This window comes from Mya arenaria, chromosome 6 (assembly GCF_026914265.1).
Source record: "Mya arenaria isolate MELC-2E11 chromosome 6, ASM2691426v1".
NCBI classification, from domain to species: domain Eukaryota; kingdom Metazoa; phylum Mollusca; class Bivalvia; order Myida; family Myidae; genus Mya; species Mya arenaria.
In genome coordinates, this window is record NC_069127.1 from 46,824,471 (window position 1) to 46,843,242 (window position 18,772).

At 34.1% G+C, this 18,772-nt stretch overlaps 2 protein-coding genes across 3 annotated transcripts in view; one reads left to right on the plus strand and one right to left on the minus strand.

Annotated features, from left to right (window-relative positions):
- Positions 1-12,597, minus strand: part of LOC128238514 (nuclear pore complex protein Nup205-like) — a 65,591-nt gene extending 52,994 nt beyond the window's left edge. The window contains exons 1-6 of the mRNA XM_052954503.1: positions 12,553-12,597; positions 5,511-5,653; positions 4,145-4,316; positions 2,508-2,726; positions 1,026-1,111; positions 257-482 (exon numbers count right to left, since the gene is read on the minus strand). Of these exons, the coding sequence (XP_052810463.1) occupies positions 257-482; positions 1,026-1,111; positions 2,508-2,726; positions 4,145-4,316; positions 5,511-5,653; positions 12,553-12,583 (877 nt within the window). The 5' untranslated portion in view covers positions 12,584-12,597. The remainder of the gene's footprint in view (positions 1-256; positions 483-1,025; positions 1,112-2,507; positions 2,727-4,144; positions 4,317-5,510; positions 5,654-12,552) is intronic.
- A 4,469-nt stretch (positions 12,598-17,066) lies between these two features.
- LOC128237501 (two pore channel protein 2-like) overlaps positions 17,067-18,772 on the plus strand; it is a 53,880-nt gene continuing 52,174 nt past the window's right edge. The window contains exon 1 of one of the 2 annotated variants that reach the window (XM_052953086.1): positions 17,067-17,520. In XM_052953086.1, the coding sequence (XP_052809046.1) occupies positions 17,343-17,520 (178 nt within the window). In that variant the 5' untranslated portion in view covers positions 17,067-17,342. The remainder of the gene's footprint in view (positions 17,521-18,772) is intronic. The other variant, XM_052953087.1, reaches the window with a different exon arrangement.

Consider the following 18,772-nt stretch of genomic DNA (forward strand, 5'->3'; position numbering starts at 1 on the left):
CTTCACGGGGACAAATATTAGTGGCCGTGGCCCCGTTAGACAGTTGAACGCTTAATGCACATACTTTATATAGTAAAAACGTAAGGGGGCAATTTGGAGTGGCCCGATAAGGCAGGTGGCCATTAAAAGCAGGTGATCGTTCAACCAGGTTTGAATGAATATGTAAAATGTACAATGTCATGTAGCAAATGATCACAATTTTTACATGTGATTCGATGACCATGCTGTTCGCTCATCAAACAATAAAATTAATCACCTTCTGCATCCTCTCTCTCCAACACCGATACATCAAAGCAGTAGAGGAGGGCCATAAGTAAAGCAAGAGTAACAGGCCTTAGAGAGCCGTCCGCAGTGAGGGAGTTGTCTCCCTTGAGATGGTTGATGAGCTGGAGTGTGTCAGTTCGGCCGAGTGGTCGCTGGCATGAGAGGCTGAACAGACACTCAGCACACGTCACCTCAATCTCCTCGTACATGTCTTGTACCTGAAACAGAAATACATGTAACAGTGAAACATCTTGATCAGGGAAAACAAGTTATCATGTCGAAATAAGTAGGATTTAACACTATTACTTAGTATTGATCTTAATCATAACATCTGAGCTGATACAATAAAATACACTTCATCATCAATTAGTTTATATAGAAAATTTCAGCCTAAATCTGTTGCACAATAATGGTCCCTTTAAGCTGCACTCTTCAACAACTTTTTTTTTTGTCTTAGAATTAGCCAATTTTTGCGTAAATGTCTAAAGATAAGAACGCAGTTTTTCATATTTTTGGTCGAAATTTAATGTTTTATGGCTAAAAGCGTTACTAAAATCTCACTTTTCGGGCACTTTTTAGAACGATTGAGTCTATTCTATCATCAGTTATCTTATATGACTGAATGGAAGGCATTTATGCCAAAATCAGCTGATTCTGAGACAATTTTTTTTCAAAACTATCAATCTGTGGGAGTGCAACTTTTAACCTTAACTATACATATACCAGGAATGTAAGTACATAGGTTGACATCTGGGGCTTACCTGTTTCCTGTGTTTAGGTGGACCAAGTGCTCGGTTGTTCTGTAGTTTGTCCAGTTCTGCAGTAACAGCCATCCCCTTGAGAACAGCTGTAACACACAGACACAATGCCAAACAGGAGCGCAGCAAGCAAATGCCAATGCATGTTTATCCAATAACATACTTGTTAACATACTTGTTCTCAGACATGCAAGAAGCATATGATAATTTGGCAAATATCAAGCCAGAGCTGTCATGGGCCTGGCATGTCATGTGGACACTGTCATAGTCAGCTTGTGTACTAAGGTTTATGTTAATACCTTAAGTGGCTTTGTGGCCAACATTTAAGTCTTTCTATGACATCCAAGCCAATAATACTACGCTATTACAATAGTAATCAATTCATTAACTTTTTTTCTTCCCAAAACTGACAAGCTTATAATTCACGAAAGTCTTAATGACATGTTATAAGACGATAGTGGTTATAAGACGCACCAAAAAATCCATGTAAAACTCGAGGAAAAACTTTTAATCTATGTTATGGGTTATAGGACGCATTGAAAAAATGTTAAAATCGTCTGCCCACCATTGGCCCCCATGTTTGTTGACAGTGATGATTTTTTTTTTCGTGAAAATGGCAATGGTTATCTTAAACCATGCAATACTAATACAAAGCAAAATATTCTTTGTGACAGTGTATCGTAAACAATAACCTGTTGAGAATAAAGTTTTGTAAAGCAAAAATCTTACATTGTATGTGTTTGTTTGCAAAATGTCAACACCAACAGGAAAGTATAAAGAACGTGGCAAAGTGCCAAAAAAAACGACTATAATCGCAACAGTTTGTACTATTGGTATGTTAAACTGCTTAAAGGCAGTGCAATATTCACACCTATCTTACCACAGACAAAAAATATTTTGACAGTGCACAGCTATTCTTCTTTATAAGCATGTTTAATTATTGTTTTGAACAAAATAATATTGAATAATGTTATTAATAAAAATGAAAAATTTAAATAATAAACGTTTTACGATTAACTGTATCCCGATCTTCAACTGCCGTTTTAACTCTAATAAAACTCAATCAGGATGAGTGACATCCCATTCTAAATAAATCTTAAAAAAAACATTTTTTTCTCTGAAGAGTCAATTTCGGCATGAAATCGACTTCAGAAAAAAAGGTCAAAAGCTTATTACTGTTTGTAAGACATAGGCATTTTTTTACATCGAAATCAGGGGGAAAAAAGTGTGTCTTATAACCAGTCATTTACAGCATCCTTTGCCATGTTGATACGCACAAGTGAGTTTTATGAATTTTAATATAATACATCAGCAAATTCTACAAGGCCCCATCACTATAAAGAGACAGAACAATCATTCCAGTAGGTCCTTTGCCTAGGATTAAGCAGGATAATTAAAGAACTAGGAGATTAAAAATACAGTTAAGTTACTAGCAATGAGGCTGCAGTTATGTTGCAAAATAACTATCTATAAGAATTATCATACTAAGAATTTTGTTGGTAAGATTTTCGTCCACGAGGTTCAGTATGAATGTGTTTGTGATGTGTGTAAGGTCAGGTGGCAGTCCCAGCGTGAAGGTGCGCCCCTCCAATGACAGGATGAGAGTGCGTAGGGCGTTGAGAAGGCTCCTTCGACCATCGTAGTACAGTAGCACTGCCACCAGGCCTCGTGTCAGTCCTGGGAAGTCTGCACGATTCTCCTCACCTGGGGAAAATCAGTAACAATCAACTAAAAAGTGTGCAACTTAAATTTAAAAAGCTGTGCCAGTATGTAAATCAAATGTAAAACAAGAAACGCCGCAATGCGACGAAACCAGGTTTTTAATGATTGACAGAAGAACTTCAGCCTGTGTCTGTTTTTCTATTTTTAGTAACAGTGACCTTGACCAAAGGGACCCGAAATGCAATCCATTGAAAGGTATCCATAAACTCTTCCTTTATACCAAGTTGGGTCAAGATATGTCATCCCTCACTAAAGATATTCAGTTTCAACCATTTTTTTTATTTTTAGTAACAGTGACCTTGAATCTAGGGACCCCAAACGCAATCCCATGAAAGGTATCCATAAACACTTCCTTTATACCTGGTTTGGTCAAGATAAGTGGACCCTGACTAAAGTTATTCAGTTTCAAATATTTTTCTATTTTTAGTAACAGTGACCTTGACCTTGAACCTAGGGACCCCAAACGCAATCCCAAGAAAGGTCTCCATAAACTCTTACTATAGACCAAGTTTAGTCAAGATATGTCATCCCTAACTAGAGTTATTCAGTCTCAACTGTTTTTCTTTTTTTAGTAACAGTGCCTTGACCTTGAGCCTAGAGAACCCAAACGCAATCCCAAGAAAGGTCTCCATAAACTCTTCCTATAGACCAAGTTTAGTCAAGATATGTCATCCCTAACTAAAGTAATTCATTTTCAACTGTTTTTCTATTTTTAGTAACAGTGACCTTGACCTTGACCCTAGGGACCCCAAATGCAATCGCATGAAGATACCCATATACTCTTTCTATAGACCAAGTTTGGTCAAGATATGTCAACCCTTACTTAAGTTATTCAGTTTCATAGGTGAGTTTGACGCCGCCTGCCCGCCCGAACAACGACGTTCGTCATTCTAATAACCAGGTTTCACTATGTGAAAACCTGGTTAATAAGGGATCTTCCATTATATTCATAACAAAGAGTTAATTTTTTTAAATATTACCAACACATTTACAATATTTAAAGCCACTTCTAGATTGTTTTAATGTACTTCTATTATTCTACATATGTATTGTGTGTGCTTTTGTTAAAATAAAACATCCATTCCATTGGAAAAAGTCCTAAATTGCAATTATTACTGTACAAAAAAGTAACTTGAATAAAGAACACTTACAAGCCTGTCATGGTAACAATTATGAAAATGACAATGAGTTTGTGTTAGTACTGTTAAAATACCAATCAACATCTTATGATGTTATGACACATGACCATTTTCAGATGATAAAAATAAATTGGGATAGGGATTTTTTTTTCCGGGTAAACTAATTTGAATTAGGAAAAATAGATTTTGGAATAGAGTCAATATTTGAAACCTACAAAAGGACTGGAAATTTAGTAAGATTCATGGTTAAAATTTCTATACCAGCCAGAAGCAATTCCAAAGCTGCAAATTCATTCAAATCAAACAGATCACTAAGGATAATAGCTTCCTCAATAACATCAGAGGGAAAAGTCTGCTTTCTTTGCTCCCCATGTATTAGAAGGCCCACAGTGTTGGATTTCTTCACAGCTTCACGATGGGTAGGATTCTTTGGCTAAAACAAATATAGGTATTGTTATACAAATATGCGTTACACAATTCATTCTCAAAGATTTTTCAAGTTCACTAGCCCACTGAAGTAAACAATCTTTGAAATTTAGTGTTTCATTCAATAAACACTTTAAAACAACATTAATTGATGGTTACTTTAAGGTACCGTATTTCCCCAACTATAAGGATGATCCGCTTAGTTTTCCGTACAGCTAAAGGTTCATTCATATTTGTAGTAAATTCAAATATATCGGCCATGATTTGAAGGTTCTCAGACGAGGATTATTGATCATTATTTTTCTGATGGGTATGTTCTAACCAACTAAGACGCAAGATTGCGATCATACAGTAAAGACTGACATATTTAAATACTAAACATTGCCAGGCACCTATGATCTGTACACAGCTTGTGCTGTGACGTCACAAATTGTACCGTTTGACCTGCAGCCAACAAACATGACACATTCCATTACATGTGTTAATAAGTTAATTTTTTTGCAGATGTTTGTTTGGATCTCAGTTGAAGGGACTTAAATTAGGAGAAATAAATAACTATTGATGATTGTGGATAAATTAATGTAACGATTAATGGAATGTGAATTGAAACCTGCCAATTAGTCAGCATGATGTACGCAAAGCCTTATCGTAAGGAAAAAGTGAGTTTTATTTTCGACATGGAAAACAACACAGTGAACATATTTTCAAAATATTTTAATTATTAAGGCACATAAACAAAGTGTTTGAACCGATATGAGGCATTTGCCAATTAGAAGATATTGAGTGTTCACTGTAGCGAAATAAAGCAGATGGTTGTCTTAATCTGATTGGTGTGATCTTGTCTCTTTTATTGGGATGTCATCAACAGATAATAAATCGGTCAGACAAAACCATATGTTAATTATTCCTGATTCTGACTATTAGTTCTGATTTTTTATAGCCCCCTACTTTAAGGTTAAAAATCTGGACCCAATTTCCCCATCTTATAGTCGAGGAAATATGGTAACACAGATAAAAGTAGGCAGATGTTTTGTGTTTACTAGAGTACTATTGGTTCTAACATAAATAATTTCCATTACAACTAAATTCAATTAAGTATTTTGAAAATTTCTAAAAATTTCCATATCTTTCTTCTATAAATAATTATGTATAAACTGTAACAAAATAATGTCTTTTGAATTTTTTTATCTTTAAACCATACATTGTTTTTAAGCAATGACAGGAAATCTGTTTTGTGTTTCTTTAACATCACTTCCAAGTCGTGGACGGCATCTGTCTGTCGACGGTGGATAGCCGACTCCACAACAGCTTGAAGATCCTTGAATGGGCTCCATACCCGTGCAGCTTAAAAGAATGCAGTCTAATAAAAGTTGTGTACAGACGAACAATCCATGTACATATGCACAGCTACAGATAAGGGTTGTAAAGGGTGTAAATACACTTTAGAAGTCACCCATTACGACATAAAATCAAACAACTGTTCGTACCTGTTCGATTAAAAAGGAAATAGGGTGTGAAGTTCTTCCAAGTATTTTTTATCGTTTTACGCTAGCGGTTTTGACAATGCTAAACCGTAGGGCTGTGTATCGCCGGACAAAAGGCGATCCGATTCGAATCGCGATCTTTGACCTGCGATCCACAAATCGATTCACGATTCACTTGGTTATAAAGCAATACATAATTTGAAAGTAAATGAATAATGAAAGTATAACAAAAGCTTCATTTTTGTTCAGTTTTCACTTTTTTGTCAGCCTTTACATCAAATCCGAAATGTTTCCAGATTTTAGAAGAATAGGAAGCTGGGTCATTTCTATATAGCGCTGGATTTGATGTTTTGTTGACTTTGAATTGCAGACGAAAATACATGATAGCTGTACATAAGTTTCGCATTTTATTTTATTATTGTAGATCTCCTTTATAATTTATTTTATGCCCTTGGACTTTTTATTTCTTATTTCTATATTTGTATACTTTTTAAAACATTATATTCCCTTAAAACCTTGACAAGAAGCATTCTTCATTCAAACACCACACACTGAATTGAATGTTAGCGCTGTATGAATTAACTTTCGGTTGCGTCAGTGTAACATATTTCGGATAAACACTGCATTATATATTTTTTTTAAAACAGCCAAATTATTAGCTGGAATTTAATTAAATCATTTTGTTATATTCTTTTATTAAATTTTGCACTTGAATCGCGATCCAGCGATCTCAGCACTGGCGAGTATTTGTGGCGAATATTTTGCTTTGACTAGCGATTACTCCGGTACTCGGGTACTCGTTACAGCCCTACTAAGCCGGTTTGTTTAAATCGATACACTATCCTAAGAGACTTATAGAAGGTTGTTAGCCAAGAAATCAAAGTGCATGTAGTAAAGATGTTTTAATTAATCAGGACTTGTAATTAGCTGAGCAACATTTTCAATTTTGTGTGAGTTCTTTTATCATTTGTACTACAAAGTTCATTAAGTAAAATAAGTCAATTTTGTAATTTAATGTATCAGTACACTTTAGAAATGGCCATTACACTTTACTAGATTGCATAAGGGTGTAAAATACACTTCAAGTAAGAAAGTTATCTGTAGCTCTGCATATGATACAATAAAATGGTGATAACTCAATAATGAAGATGCTCAGGACCTACCTGAACTCTAGAGTTTTGATTTTTGACAGTTACAAAATGCCTTTAGCCTTACTTTCATAGCTACATTCCCTTTTTTTTAATACTACATGATGGACCTTCTATAAGCTTTAGTTTTCAAGCAAATGATTTGCATTTCATAATTAAATAATGTCAGTCACTTTGTAAAATGTCATATCAAAACATATTTGTTCTCTGTTTATGACTAAATATATGTATGTGTATTTCATACAGTACACTCAACGAGTTAGACCCACTTTCCTCGCTCACTCCGAGGGGTAAAGTCGATGATCGCGGGTTTCCTCCGAGGGTAAAATTGTTGCCCTCGCTAAAATCCCCCCCGAGTTCCTCCGAGTGGCTGGCTTACCGCCGAGTTTAATATGAACAACAGCGTTGAGAATCGTTCGATTTTATGATCCCGCGGCGGAACTCCGAGTCTAATCAGATAAGCAAGATATCATTCTTGTTTAGAAGTTATTTATTTTTATGCTATATTCCACATGTTTACTTTATGCTCATATGATAACAGCCTAAGACTACAGTAAACTGTATGAGAAATTATATTTTCATGTATTACATTGTGTCTACGGTAAATGACTGTATTTTTATTCAACCTGTAGACTTTACTCTAAAAGATAGACTAACCTGTACTTGTATACTATACAGTATCTTTACAAAGTAAAACTAATAAATAAATGCAAGCAAGTGTATTTCATGTTTATATTTTTTAACTCATTTCCCAAATTTATGAAAAAAAGAGTATGATTAGATATTTATATTGGGTCTTAGCAAACATTATTCATATTGTGCACAATTAATTACTATTTCAGCATATTATGTTTCAAAAATATGCACTTCACATAGATATGATGACAAATACGTGATACAGAACAGAACATTTGGATCAATATGTGTCTATTTACAGTGTCTTATGCGACAGGCCAAGTGAGGTGTACAACAACTAAATTATTTGAAGTCAGTTATTAAGCTAAGTGTGAACCGACCTAAATCTTTCTTCAAAGGATTATTATTCAAGGATTATTGCACAATGTGATAATTTAAATGCCCTATATAGATCTTCTCTAATTTATAAGTCTTTTAATATGTGAACATAATTTTTAATATATTTAAAAAAATGTCAACAAAAATTTAATGTTGTCTCTTGAAATCAGTTTATAAGCATAAAATACGTCATGGATAAGAGATTTGTCAAATGTCGGTGTTTTTGATTGAGAAACAGAAGGAATATTACCTCTGACTTGTAAAAACAAGTTTATATTCAGAAGAGCTGCTAAAAAACAAGTCGGAGTAAAAGTGCAGACGACTGCAGAATTGTATCAGGGTTCGAATTTAACTTTGAGGAGCACTCGCAAAATGAAAAATCAATTTGCAATTTTATTATTTGCTTTATTCACTTATAATACTGTCAAATTAAAGTATAAATTTACACCTAAGACATATTATGAATATTTAAAAGTATCAATCTTGAGTGATGCGACTACTAGAACATGTTGATGGCTTATTCCATTTGTGGGGTACGGAAAAACTCATCTAATGCTGGCAGCTTTTTGATAACAAAGCTGTCCAATAATTTGACATTGTTCACTTTGTATATTTACCCTCGCCATCGGGTAATTTAATACCCATTCGACAAGCACCCTACAGATATCATTAAGTCTGTAAGTATTAAAATCAATAACATTATAAATTTGAAATAAAAAAAGCAACAGTAAATGTAGCATGGATACTTTGGACCATGAAATATATCGATCGACGAAGTCTATTCATTTTGACAGTTGGGCGAAAATATATTCAAAGGATGATGGGGTTTACATATAGTGCGCGAAAGCGCTAAATTTAGCCAATGATTGAACAAGGTGATAACGTCATTCGTATTCACTAAATGTATACAATCGTAACAACTCGCCCATCTCCAGCAAGCTTCGAGATATCTTGATACTAGCCGAGGAGTTCCAATTGTAAATGTATAATGCACGCATCAGAGCCTCCTGGAAAGATTTGAGATAAAACTCGGCCTTTTCCGTATTTGTTCTATTTTTCAAAACTTACTAGAGCGTGACTCCGTACTGTCTTCTTTACTGTATACTGGTAGTGTAAACATGCCACTTTTAGGCGGTTTACACTCGACAACGTAGCGGAGTTAAGTTCATGTTTATTCTACTTTCCTTTTAACATTTTGTGGTCTAGAAAAAGCCACTCGCAGAATTTTGCGAGCTTGAATAAAAGTCACTCGCAATTTGTAAATGTCGCTCGCATTTTGCGAGTATGGGAGTCTAAATTCGAACCCTGTGTATATGTCAATTTTCCTGCCAAAATGTGGTAAAATTTTATACACTGTAGATAATTAATAACACCTTGGAAATGTTGATTTCTTTAATGCTTTGACAGTTTTATAATGTCTTTGATATTTACAAAAATGCTGATTAGTAGGATGCCAATTAACAAAGAATGCTGATTTGTGGTCTTTTGTTCCGTACTGGTAACTTAGCAACGATCTTGGCTGAAGTGTGAAGTGATTTGACAAGTTGTTTATTGCACCATGTTTCTCAAAGTGACAGATTAATATGGTATATTGGCATGGTTGATAGAATTTTGAGGTTTTTAAAGGAAAATTTAAGGCCAATTGTTATTATTTTGAGTTTTTTTAAAAGAGATTTCAATAACAGTAGATTTCAATGGGAAGGCAGTATGGCGTTAGAAGGGTCTGAAAAGCAGTATATTTTACCTACCGCCGGTAGAGCTCACATGTATGGATTAGCAATCATGTCAATGTAATATATGTTAAAAATATTACAACTTACCTTTAAATATGATTTTTAATAAAAAAAGGACTGTGGACTATTTGACCAAAATGGGGGCGTTTTGTCAAAATTGGGGGCTTTATGACCATTTGTTTCCAAGGGCTATTTGACCAAGAGTGTGGGGGCTATTTGAAAAAAATGAGGGTGTTTTGACCAAATTGGGGGCATTTTGACCATTTTTTTCCAAGTAATGGCCAATTGACCAAGAGTGTGGGGGCTATTTGACCGAAATGGGGGCGTTTTGACATGGCAGCTATTTAACTTGGGGGCTATTTGACCAGGTTCCTGCACATGCACTAATGCAGTTTACAGTACAGTATTCAAATAGCCTTGTTTTGTTGGGATTTTGGCGCAACATAATGTATCGTAAGAAATGTATGCAAATAAACTAACATAACGTAACATCCTGTGTGTTGTTATTGTATGTATCACTTCAATAAAGGAAACAAACCTACACAAAGTGTTTTACCATGATCATCTCAAACAAGTTCGAATAATTAAGTGCTCTTCTTTCAATATGTATCAAATCGCACAATTTTGACAGCCTAGGCAAATATCACTAGCAATATTTAAATTTCGCTCACACTTCAAGTAGACGAGACCAAATTCGAACCCTTGTAATTCAATATAACTCAGGACTTAACAAAATCACAGGAATTTGACTCAGTGTTTGGTCAAAAATTATATATTAAGTCATTATATGACCAAAAACTGACAAAAGACAACAATTTCGGACAAAAACCTGGTCACTTATACTATCAATAGAGAAAGGACCGGCACTCCAGACGTGCCCAAAATCAGGTAAGTCAATTTTTCTTTTTCACTACCGTTGGAATCTAAACATTCTGTACATTTTTGAAAAGCCTGTCCATAACCTTTGTAATGATATACAATACTTGACACTTCTTTCGGAAATAAAAAAGAAATCGGGCAAACAATCATTCCTGTCAGTGCCAAAGGTGCTCGTCACATTGCCTGGATACAGTAATACATTTTTACTTTTTTATTTTTTTTAATATTATTTTTTTTATTATTTATTTTGGTCAAAATAGTGATTATATGTCATTTAAAAAAAATATTCCACAATTTTTCATGAAAGAAAATTAGTATAATATATAAATAAATATAAGGTAAACATGTGCAAAAAATCATCAATTCCAAATGGACCTAATCAATAGAGCATAGTTCCTAAAATAATTAAGATAATCTAATAATCTTTACTGTTCTGATAAGGTAAGATTCCCATCTACAAGAAAAATGTAACTTTTATGCTAGTAAGATTGACCTTTACGGCATATTCAAACAAAATGCACCGACCAGAAACTGAAATTCGCCATTACGAAAGAACCAGGAGGTTGAAAAACAACGGATTTTTTCCCCCCTAAAACACGTTAAGAACAGACTGACATGCAAACTTTGCGCATGCATTACAAAGAGAAGATTAAAATATCATTCCTACCGATAAAAACTCGTTGAGTAAGACGCAATTTATCCAAATAGAACGTTTTTTGTTGCAATATTTCTGCTTTCACTTTGGATAACATTAGAATATTTTCCAGTAACATCATTAAAACAAGGAAAGTCGATGGTAGCCGTCCAATGAAAACGCTTCTTGTATTTAAGTCATAGCAGAGTGCGCGGTCAAGGTCAAAATTGCAAAAAGGTGATTCGAAGTGAAAGTAGAAATACTGCAACAAAAAACGTTCGATTTGGATAAATACGCGTCTTACTCAACAAGTTTTTAATGGTAGGAATGATATTTTAAGCTTCTTTTTGTAATGTATACGGAAATGTTGCATGTCAGTCTGTTTTTAACGTGTTTTAGGGGGGAAAAAATCCGTTGTTTTTAACCTCCCAGTTCTTTTGTAATGGCGAATTTCAGTTTCTGGCCGGTGCATTTTGTTTGAATATGCCGTAAAGGTCAAACTAACTAGCAGAAAAGTTATATTTTTCTTGTAGATGGCAATCTTATCTTATCAGAACAGTAAAAATTATAAGATTATCTCAATTATTTTAGGAACTATGTTCTATTGATTATGTCCGTTTGGAATTGATGATTTTTGCACATGTTTACCTTATATTTATTTATATATTATACTAATTTTCTTTCATGACAAATTGTGGAATAATTTTTTAAATGACATGTATTCACTATCTTGACCGAAATAAATAAATAATAATAATAAAAATAAAAAATAATAAAAAAATAAGAAAATATTAAATAAGTATGTATTACTGTATCCAGGCAATGTGACGAGCATCTGTGGTCAGTGCGATTTTCCCAGGTCGGAAAAGTTTATAGAACCCAATGTTAAACAGTGTGATCAGAGTCAAGATCATGTAACGGTGTCATATAGTGACTATTCATCTACTGTTCCTAACATATACAAACAAAATTTGGATTCCGACGGTGGTGAAAAAGAAAACTGAGATCAAAAGTGACTTACCCGATTTTGGGCACGTCTGAAGTGCCGGTCCTTTCTCTATTGATAGTATAAGTGACCAGGTTTTTGTCCCAAATTGTTGTCTTTTGTCAGTTTTTGGTCATGTAATGAATTAATATATAATTTTTGACCAAACACTGAGTCAAATTCCTGTGAACAAAATAAACTAAAACCAAATAGGAATAGAAAACGAACGCGAAAAAAAAATAAACAATTTGCTTACGACGTCCTGGTATAAGATAGCTGATGGCATCGAAACAATAACTATTAATAAACTCCGTAATTAATGTTCCATGCGGTTTTATAATAAACTACTAAAACAGAAATACTTACCGGCATTCACAGCGACTCCGGACGCCGCCATTTTTGAAAAATGTGCTTCATTCACCATTCATCACACATTTTAATCGATGAAATTATTACAAACAAATCCATTTTAATTTTATTTTCACTGGAAGTAGATTGGTCCCAAATAAATGAGTTATGAGTGGATTACATTTCTCAAAAAGTGGATTTCAACCCGGATTTCACTTGGATTTCCGTTCAGTTTTCGAAAAATTGCACTTTCCAATATGCAAACAATAAATTTTATCTTTTAATCAAAATGAATGATTTATGAGTGGATTTCACTTCTCGGAGACTGGATTTCACTTCGATTTCGGATCAATTTTCGAAAAAATGCTCTAACTTCTTCATTTTTTGACAAATTTCAATAAAATTTGAAATATAAACCCTTCATGAGGCACTTTCCAATATGTATACAAAAATAATTTCAAGTGAAATCCACTGGTTCCTGTATCACCCTGTACCCTTGAAATGATCCTTGTCAGGGCTGTATCTTGACCATGCATTCAAGCGTTTTTTTAAGAAACTTGCCACGAAGTTTCACCATGATGAAGTTGCATGTCGCGAGCAAGATCCGGGTCTAAACCTCAAAGGTCAGTGTCATGCTTAGAGGTCAAAGATTGGAATTATTCTCTGTACGGGCTATATCTTGACCATGCATTTTAGGATTTTCAAAAAAAACACTTTCCATGCAGGTTCACCATGATGAGATTGCGTGTCGCGAACAAGACCAAGGTCTGTACTTCAAAGGTCAAGGCCATGCTTGAAGGTTGTAAATGAACATATAAAAATACCTACCACATATAATGAAACACATAATTATATGTGAAATTGTTTAACATTATATTTGAAAGCGGCTTAGTACCAGAAGTTTGGACAACTGAAATTATAAATCCAATTAACAAAAATAAAGGCGATAAAACAAAACCTGAGAACTATCGTCCAATAACATTTTTTAAGCTGTCTCGGCAAATTATTTACTATAGTGTTTTAAATAATAGGATAACGAATTATGTTGAAGATAATGATGTCATTAATAACTGTCAAGCTGGTTTCGAAAAGGATACTCGACATCAGATCATATGTTTGTTCTACAGCATCTTATAGCTAATTTGAATCACCACAAAAAGAAGTTATTTTGTGCATTTATTGACTTTAAACAAGCCTTTGATAAAGTATGGAGATCTGGATTGTGGGAAAAAAAATACAAAATTTCAGTATTTCAGGAAAATGTTTAAGGGTTATAACTACTATGTACAATAATATCAAATTGTGTGTGTTCTCTTCATCTACTGCAAAATACTCAAATTATTTTCCTTCCAATATAGGAGTCAGGCAAGGAGAAAATCTTTCGCCTCTGTTATTTTCATTATTTCTTAATCTACATGAATACTTGCAGTCAAAGCCAACCGTAAACGGAATTTCAATCCGACTCAATGAAGACAATGAACTTCCCCAGTTCCTGAAGCTTTTTATTCTGTTATATGCAGATGACACAGTAATAATGGCAGAAACGGCACATGACCTGCAAAATGCTCTCGATGCCTATTCTAATTATTGCACTGACTGGAAACTTACGATCAATAAAACAAAATAATAATAAAAAAAAAAATCAGAAGGCCGACAACCAAATTTATTTTTTCACTCAACAATCAACCGCTTGATATAGTGAAGGAATATAAATACCTAGGTGTGCTGTTTAGTAGAACAGGTACTTTCTATAAAAATGAAATACATGTTGCATCGCAGGCAACTAGAGCAACTTATAGTCTCCTCAGAATCTCTAATAGATTCAATCTACCGATCGATCTTCAAATAGACTTATTAAATAAAACAGTTAAACCAATTTTACTTTACGGTGCTTAAATCTGGGGTTACGGGAATCTTGATATTTTAAAAAGAGTTCAGCTGAAATTTTTAAAGTATATTCTCAAATTAAAAAGTTCAACTCCAAATTATATGGTTTATGGCGAAACTGGAACAGAGAAAATGATGTCATACTGCGTACGTTTGTGTAATAATAATAATACTAGTAGTAGTAGTAGTAGTAGTAGTAGTAGTAGTAGTAGTAGTAGTAGTGGTAGTGGTAGTGGCAGTGGCAGCAGCAGCGGTAGCAGCGGTAGCAGAGGTAGTAGTAGGTAGTAGTAGTAGGTAGTAGGTAGTAGGTAGTAGTAGTACTAAACTATCATCGATGATATATAAATGCATATACAAAAGCAGACTTTACCTTCAGACATAATAAGAACACGATATCAATGGTTCTTCAGTATTCTCCAATACTAACAAAGTGTGGATTTATAGGAACTTGGGAATATCAACAAGATGTAAATCCTAAATGGCTTAAACTTGCGGTTAAGCGCAAGCTGAAAGATCTATTCTTTACATCGTGGTACTGCCTTATTGAAAATGCTAGCAACAGTCAATTTTATAAAATCTTCAGAACGTCATTTGGCTATGAAAAGTATCTTCATTCTACACCAAAATCATTATTATATCCACTTATCAAGTTTAGAACAAGAAACCACAAAATAACAATAGAAACGGGCAATTGAAATAGAATACCAGTCGATGAAAGGAAATGCCAAACATGTTACAAACTAGGGGATGAATTCCATTTTTTATTCGAGTGTAACATTTTTGATAACGAGCGTAAGCAGTATATAAAACCATATTTTAACAGATATCCAAACATATATAAGCTTGAACAGTTGGTAAAAACAACTAATAAAAAGGAAATTTTGAATATGTGTAAAATGGTATCTGTTATTCTTAAACAATTTCGTTAAACATTACTGTTCTTATTTATCTTTTCTACATATATTAGTTGACTCTCCCATTGTACTTAACCCATTTATAACTCGTAAACTATAACACTGCTTGAATCCAATGATCCATGTACAATATTTATCCTGTTAAACGGGACTATCTAGTCTTAAAATACTTGATACACTTCAATGTATGTTATTGCTTTGAATCCTCAATTTGAGCCTCTGAAATATATTGTCTTTATCAATTACCTCAATTTTTCATGTTGTGCATGAATTTGAGTGAATAAATGTGTTGACTTGAGGTCAAATGTTAAATCGGTCATATATTGGGCTGTATCTTTACCGTGCAAAAACTTGACCTGTAGGTTCACCATGATGAGTTACACGCATATGCGTCATTTGTCTGTCCGTCCGACTGGACTGAACCTTGTCGGGGCCGTATCTGTACAATGCAATAATAATTAACTGCTTATTGTTCAGCTCCATGTTATTCTGTGTTGCAATTGCATGGAAGAGCTTTAAGTCTGTGTAAAAGGCCTTTTCAACGGACTTGATATGACATAGTGTTGCCATTTGGCGTCTAGTTTTATTGTAAAAATATATTTTCACAACTGGTTTAAACATTGTATTGTTTATAACTATTTGTAAAACAGTCAAAAAATAGTGAATTACATTTATATAGGACATCGGGAAATAATATTACGGAATACTCGCATGTAAATGAGTTTTCGGTGAATATTAATGTTTTTTTTTCCACAATTATATTTTGCTTTCCATGTTTAGTCATTTCCCTATGTGATTCTACATTTTTTCAATATAATAAAGCGTGTTTCAAACTTCTTTAATTAGTTATTAGGCAAATTTTTTTATTAGTTTTAATAAATTTATAAACATCATTAACATATCCTTTGAATTTTTCAATTATCAATTGTTTTCAGCGTTTACTCCAACACTCTAACACATTAATGCCTCCAAACAATCCGTAAATTAGATGTGAACAACATTATTCCAATTGGCACTTTATAGGCACGCCTCCTTTCAAAAGTAGGCCAAAAAAAAATCACAATATATTTTAAAATATTAGTGGGGCGTTTTGACTAGCTACTGGGGACGTTTTGACTTTTGGTGGGGACATTTTGACCAAAATGGGGACGTTTTGACTAGAGTGGTACCATACGTTACTTTTTGATAAAAATCCAACGTCTCTTATAGTAGAGAGTGGTGAGGGTACCAGTCTAAACAAGGACGGTTAGGTAATTGAGCCGAGTTGACCCGACAACCTGTTCACTACATACAAAAAAAACAAAATACAAGAAAGAAAATTTACACCTGCATCATGCACCAGTCAATTGTGACCACGCCCCCCCCCCGGTCCGGAGAATAGCCTGGACTTTGACTTTCGGTCCAGCCAACCCCGGGTAAAATCCCCGTCCAACGGAGACGAACTGATGGCGAAACCCCGGCCAAATGTCTCCGCACCCCAGAGACTCTATATAAGGCCCAACCATCGCTAAATTTGACGTTATGTCAAAACCACCGCGGTCACCCGGCCCTGCGGGGCACCTGGAAAGTAAAAACACGGCCCTTTTCCCCGGCTATCACCGGTATACCCTCGGACCTGGGGGGCGTGGTTACAATTGACTGGTGCAGAAGTTGCGATGTCAATGTTCAACCGGTTTAACAATATAGTAGTGATGATTCAAGCGAGCTAATTAGGGGAGGTAATACAAATACTCTTCTTTTAAAAGGCAATGTACGAAGTGATAGGCGAAGTGATAATGACATTTTGATTTCTGTGTCACATCCTCACGAAAATATTACAGGATAGTATGTTTGGATTTAAAACAATACATGGGCAATAATTTCAGAAGTTGACCCTGTTGTCATATCCCGTTGTACTGATTTGAACCGGTTACAAATACCGGAAGTGAGATTGAGATCTGTCAAAATTTGTAAACAACAATTATAATTGAACATTGACCAAGAATATATTTAAACAGATCATTTATCATGGACCGTGATGATGAACAGATTTTGAGTTTAGATGAAGATATTGATGAGCGGCAGGTGCAGCCTTTTGCAGCCTCGATTTATGACGTATCCAATCAAGAAAATGATTCCAATTCCATCGGCATAGGGGGTGGAAACTTCGACAGCGAACAGGCAGGAAATGGTATAAATATTGAATGCAAGTATCACAGCTACATCTATTCTCATTTGCTTCTGTTAGTTGTTTGCTTGTGGAAATGTTTGCAATTAAGCTATTAATTTTAAGATATAAGCAGATACATCATACTGGTTAGAGTAGGGTTCGGCAATTTTGAGATGTAGCAATGGGTAATGTCATTTGTGATCGGATTGCTAATTTATATATTATTTGTATCATACAACATTTATGTGTATTGCATGTGTAACTGTAGAGTTCAATGTTCTAGTTGTGCCATAAGTTTATTCTTCAATACTGAATTAATTAAATTGATTAGATACATCATTCGATCTGTTTAGAAATGTACTGGGTGAGTTCCCAAAATCCAAACAATACACTTGTCCTGAACACCTGTTTAACATGTTTGTTTAATGTGTTCTATAATTGGAAGATCTCAATCAATGTAGATGCTTGTTTAAGTAATTCTTGTGAAGTTTGGTCTTGTTTTGGTGAGTTAACTTTAGTTACAAATCTGATTCATTATTTTAATATTTAAAAGGTAAAAAAATAGCATGTGGGTTATAACTTCACTGGTTGCATGTGCATCTTGGAAGCCTCTCAGTTATGTTCATATTATTATTGTTGTACAATTTCATATAAATACATTTTTGCATGATTGACATTTGGTTATTACTGAGCAATTTTTTAGTGTTGACTTGTTTCATTTTTGTCTAATTAAAAACATTCATCTGTTTCTATATCTGTGTGTCAAAATTTAGCAAGACATTTTTTTGAAGTGTTTGTGATTTGGGTACTCCATAGCATAATTGAAGGGTGACTGACTGTCAATAAAATGAATGATTTTCAACATATAATTGAAAAGATTGTGAAACCTGTTGTTACACAGATGTTGACACTTTAACCAAAGATAATTCATATAAAATTTAACTTACTGTGACAAAAACTGTCAATCAAATTGTAAAAAACCTTCAATAGTGGTTTTGGCACTTATCCGGCAGATATGTTTTACAATACATATTTTATTTAATGACACAGAAAGTTTAACTAATTGCGCTTCTTTAGCTTTATTATTCAAGATTTTATTGAAGTCATTACAGAAAATTGCTTATGGTAATTATTTGTTTACACAAAAGTCTGATTAATTATTTGAGTTTAGGTAACAGATTTTAACTAATATGAAATGTCATGATGCCTGAGAAGTTTTGTCTTAATTCCATTTTGAAATCACAAAATAAATTATTGTAATTTTTACAATATATTAATTAGCTGTACC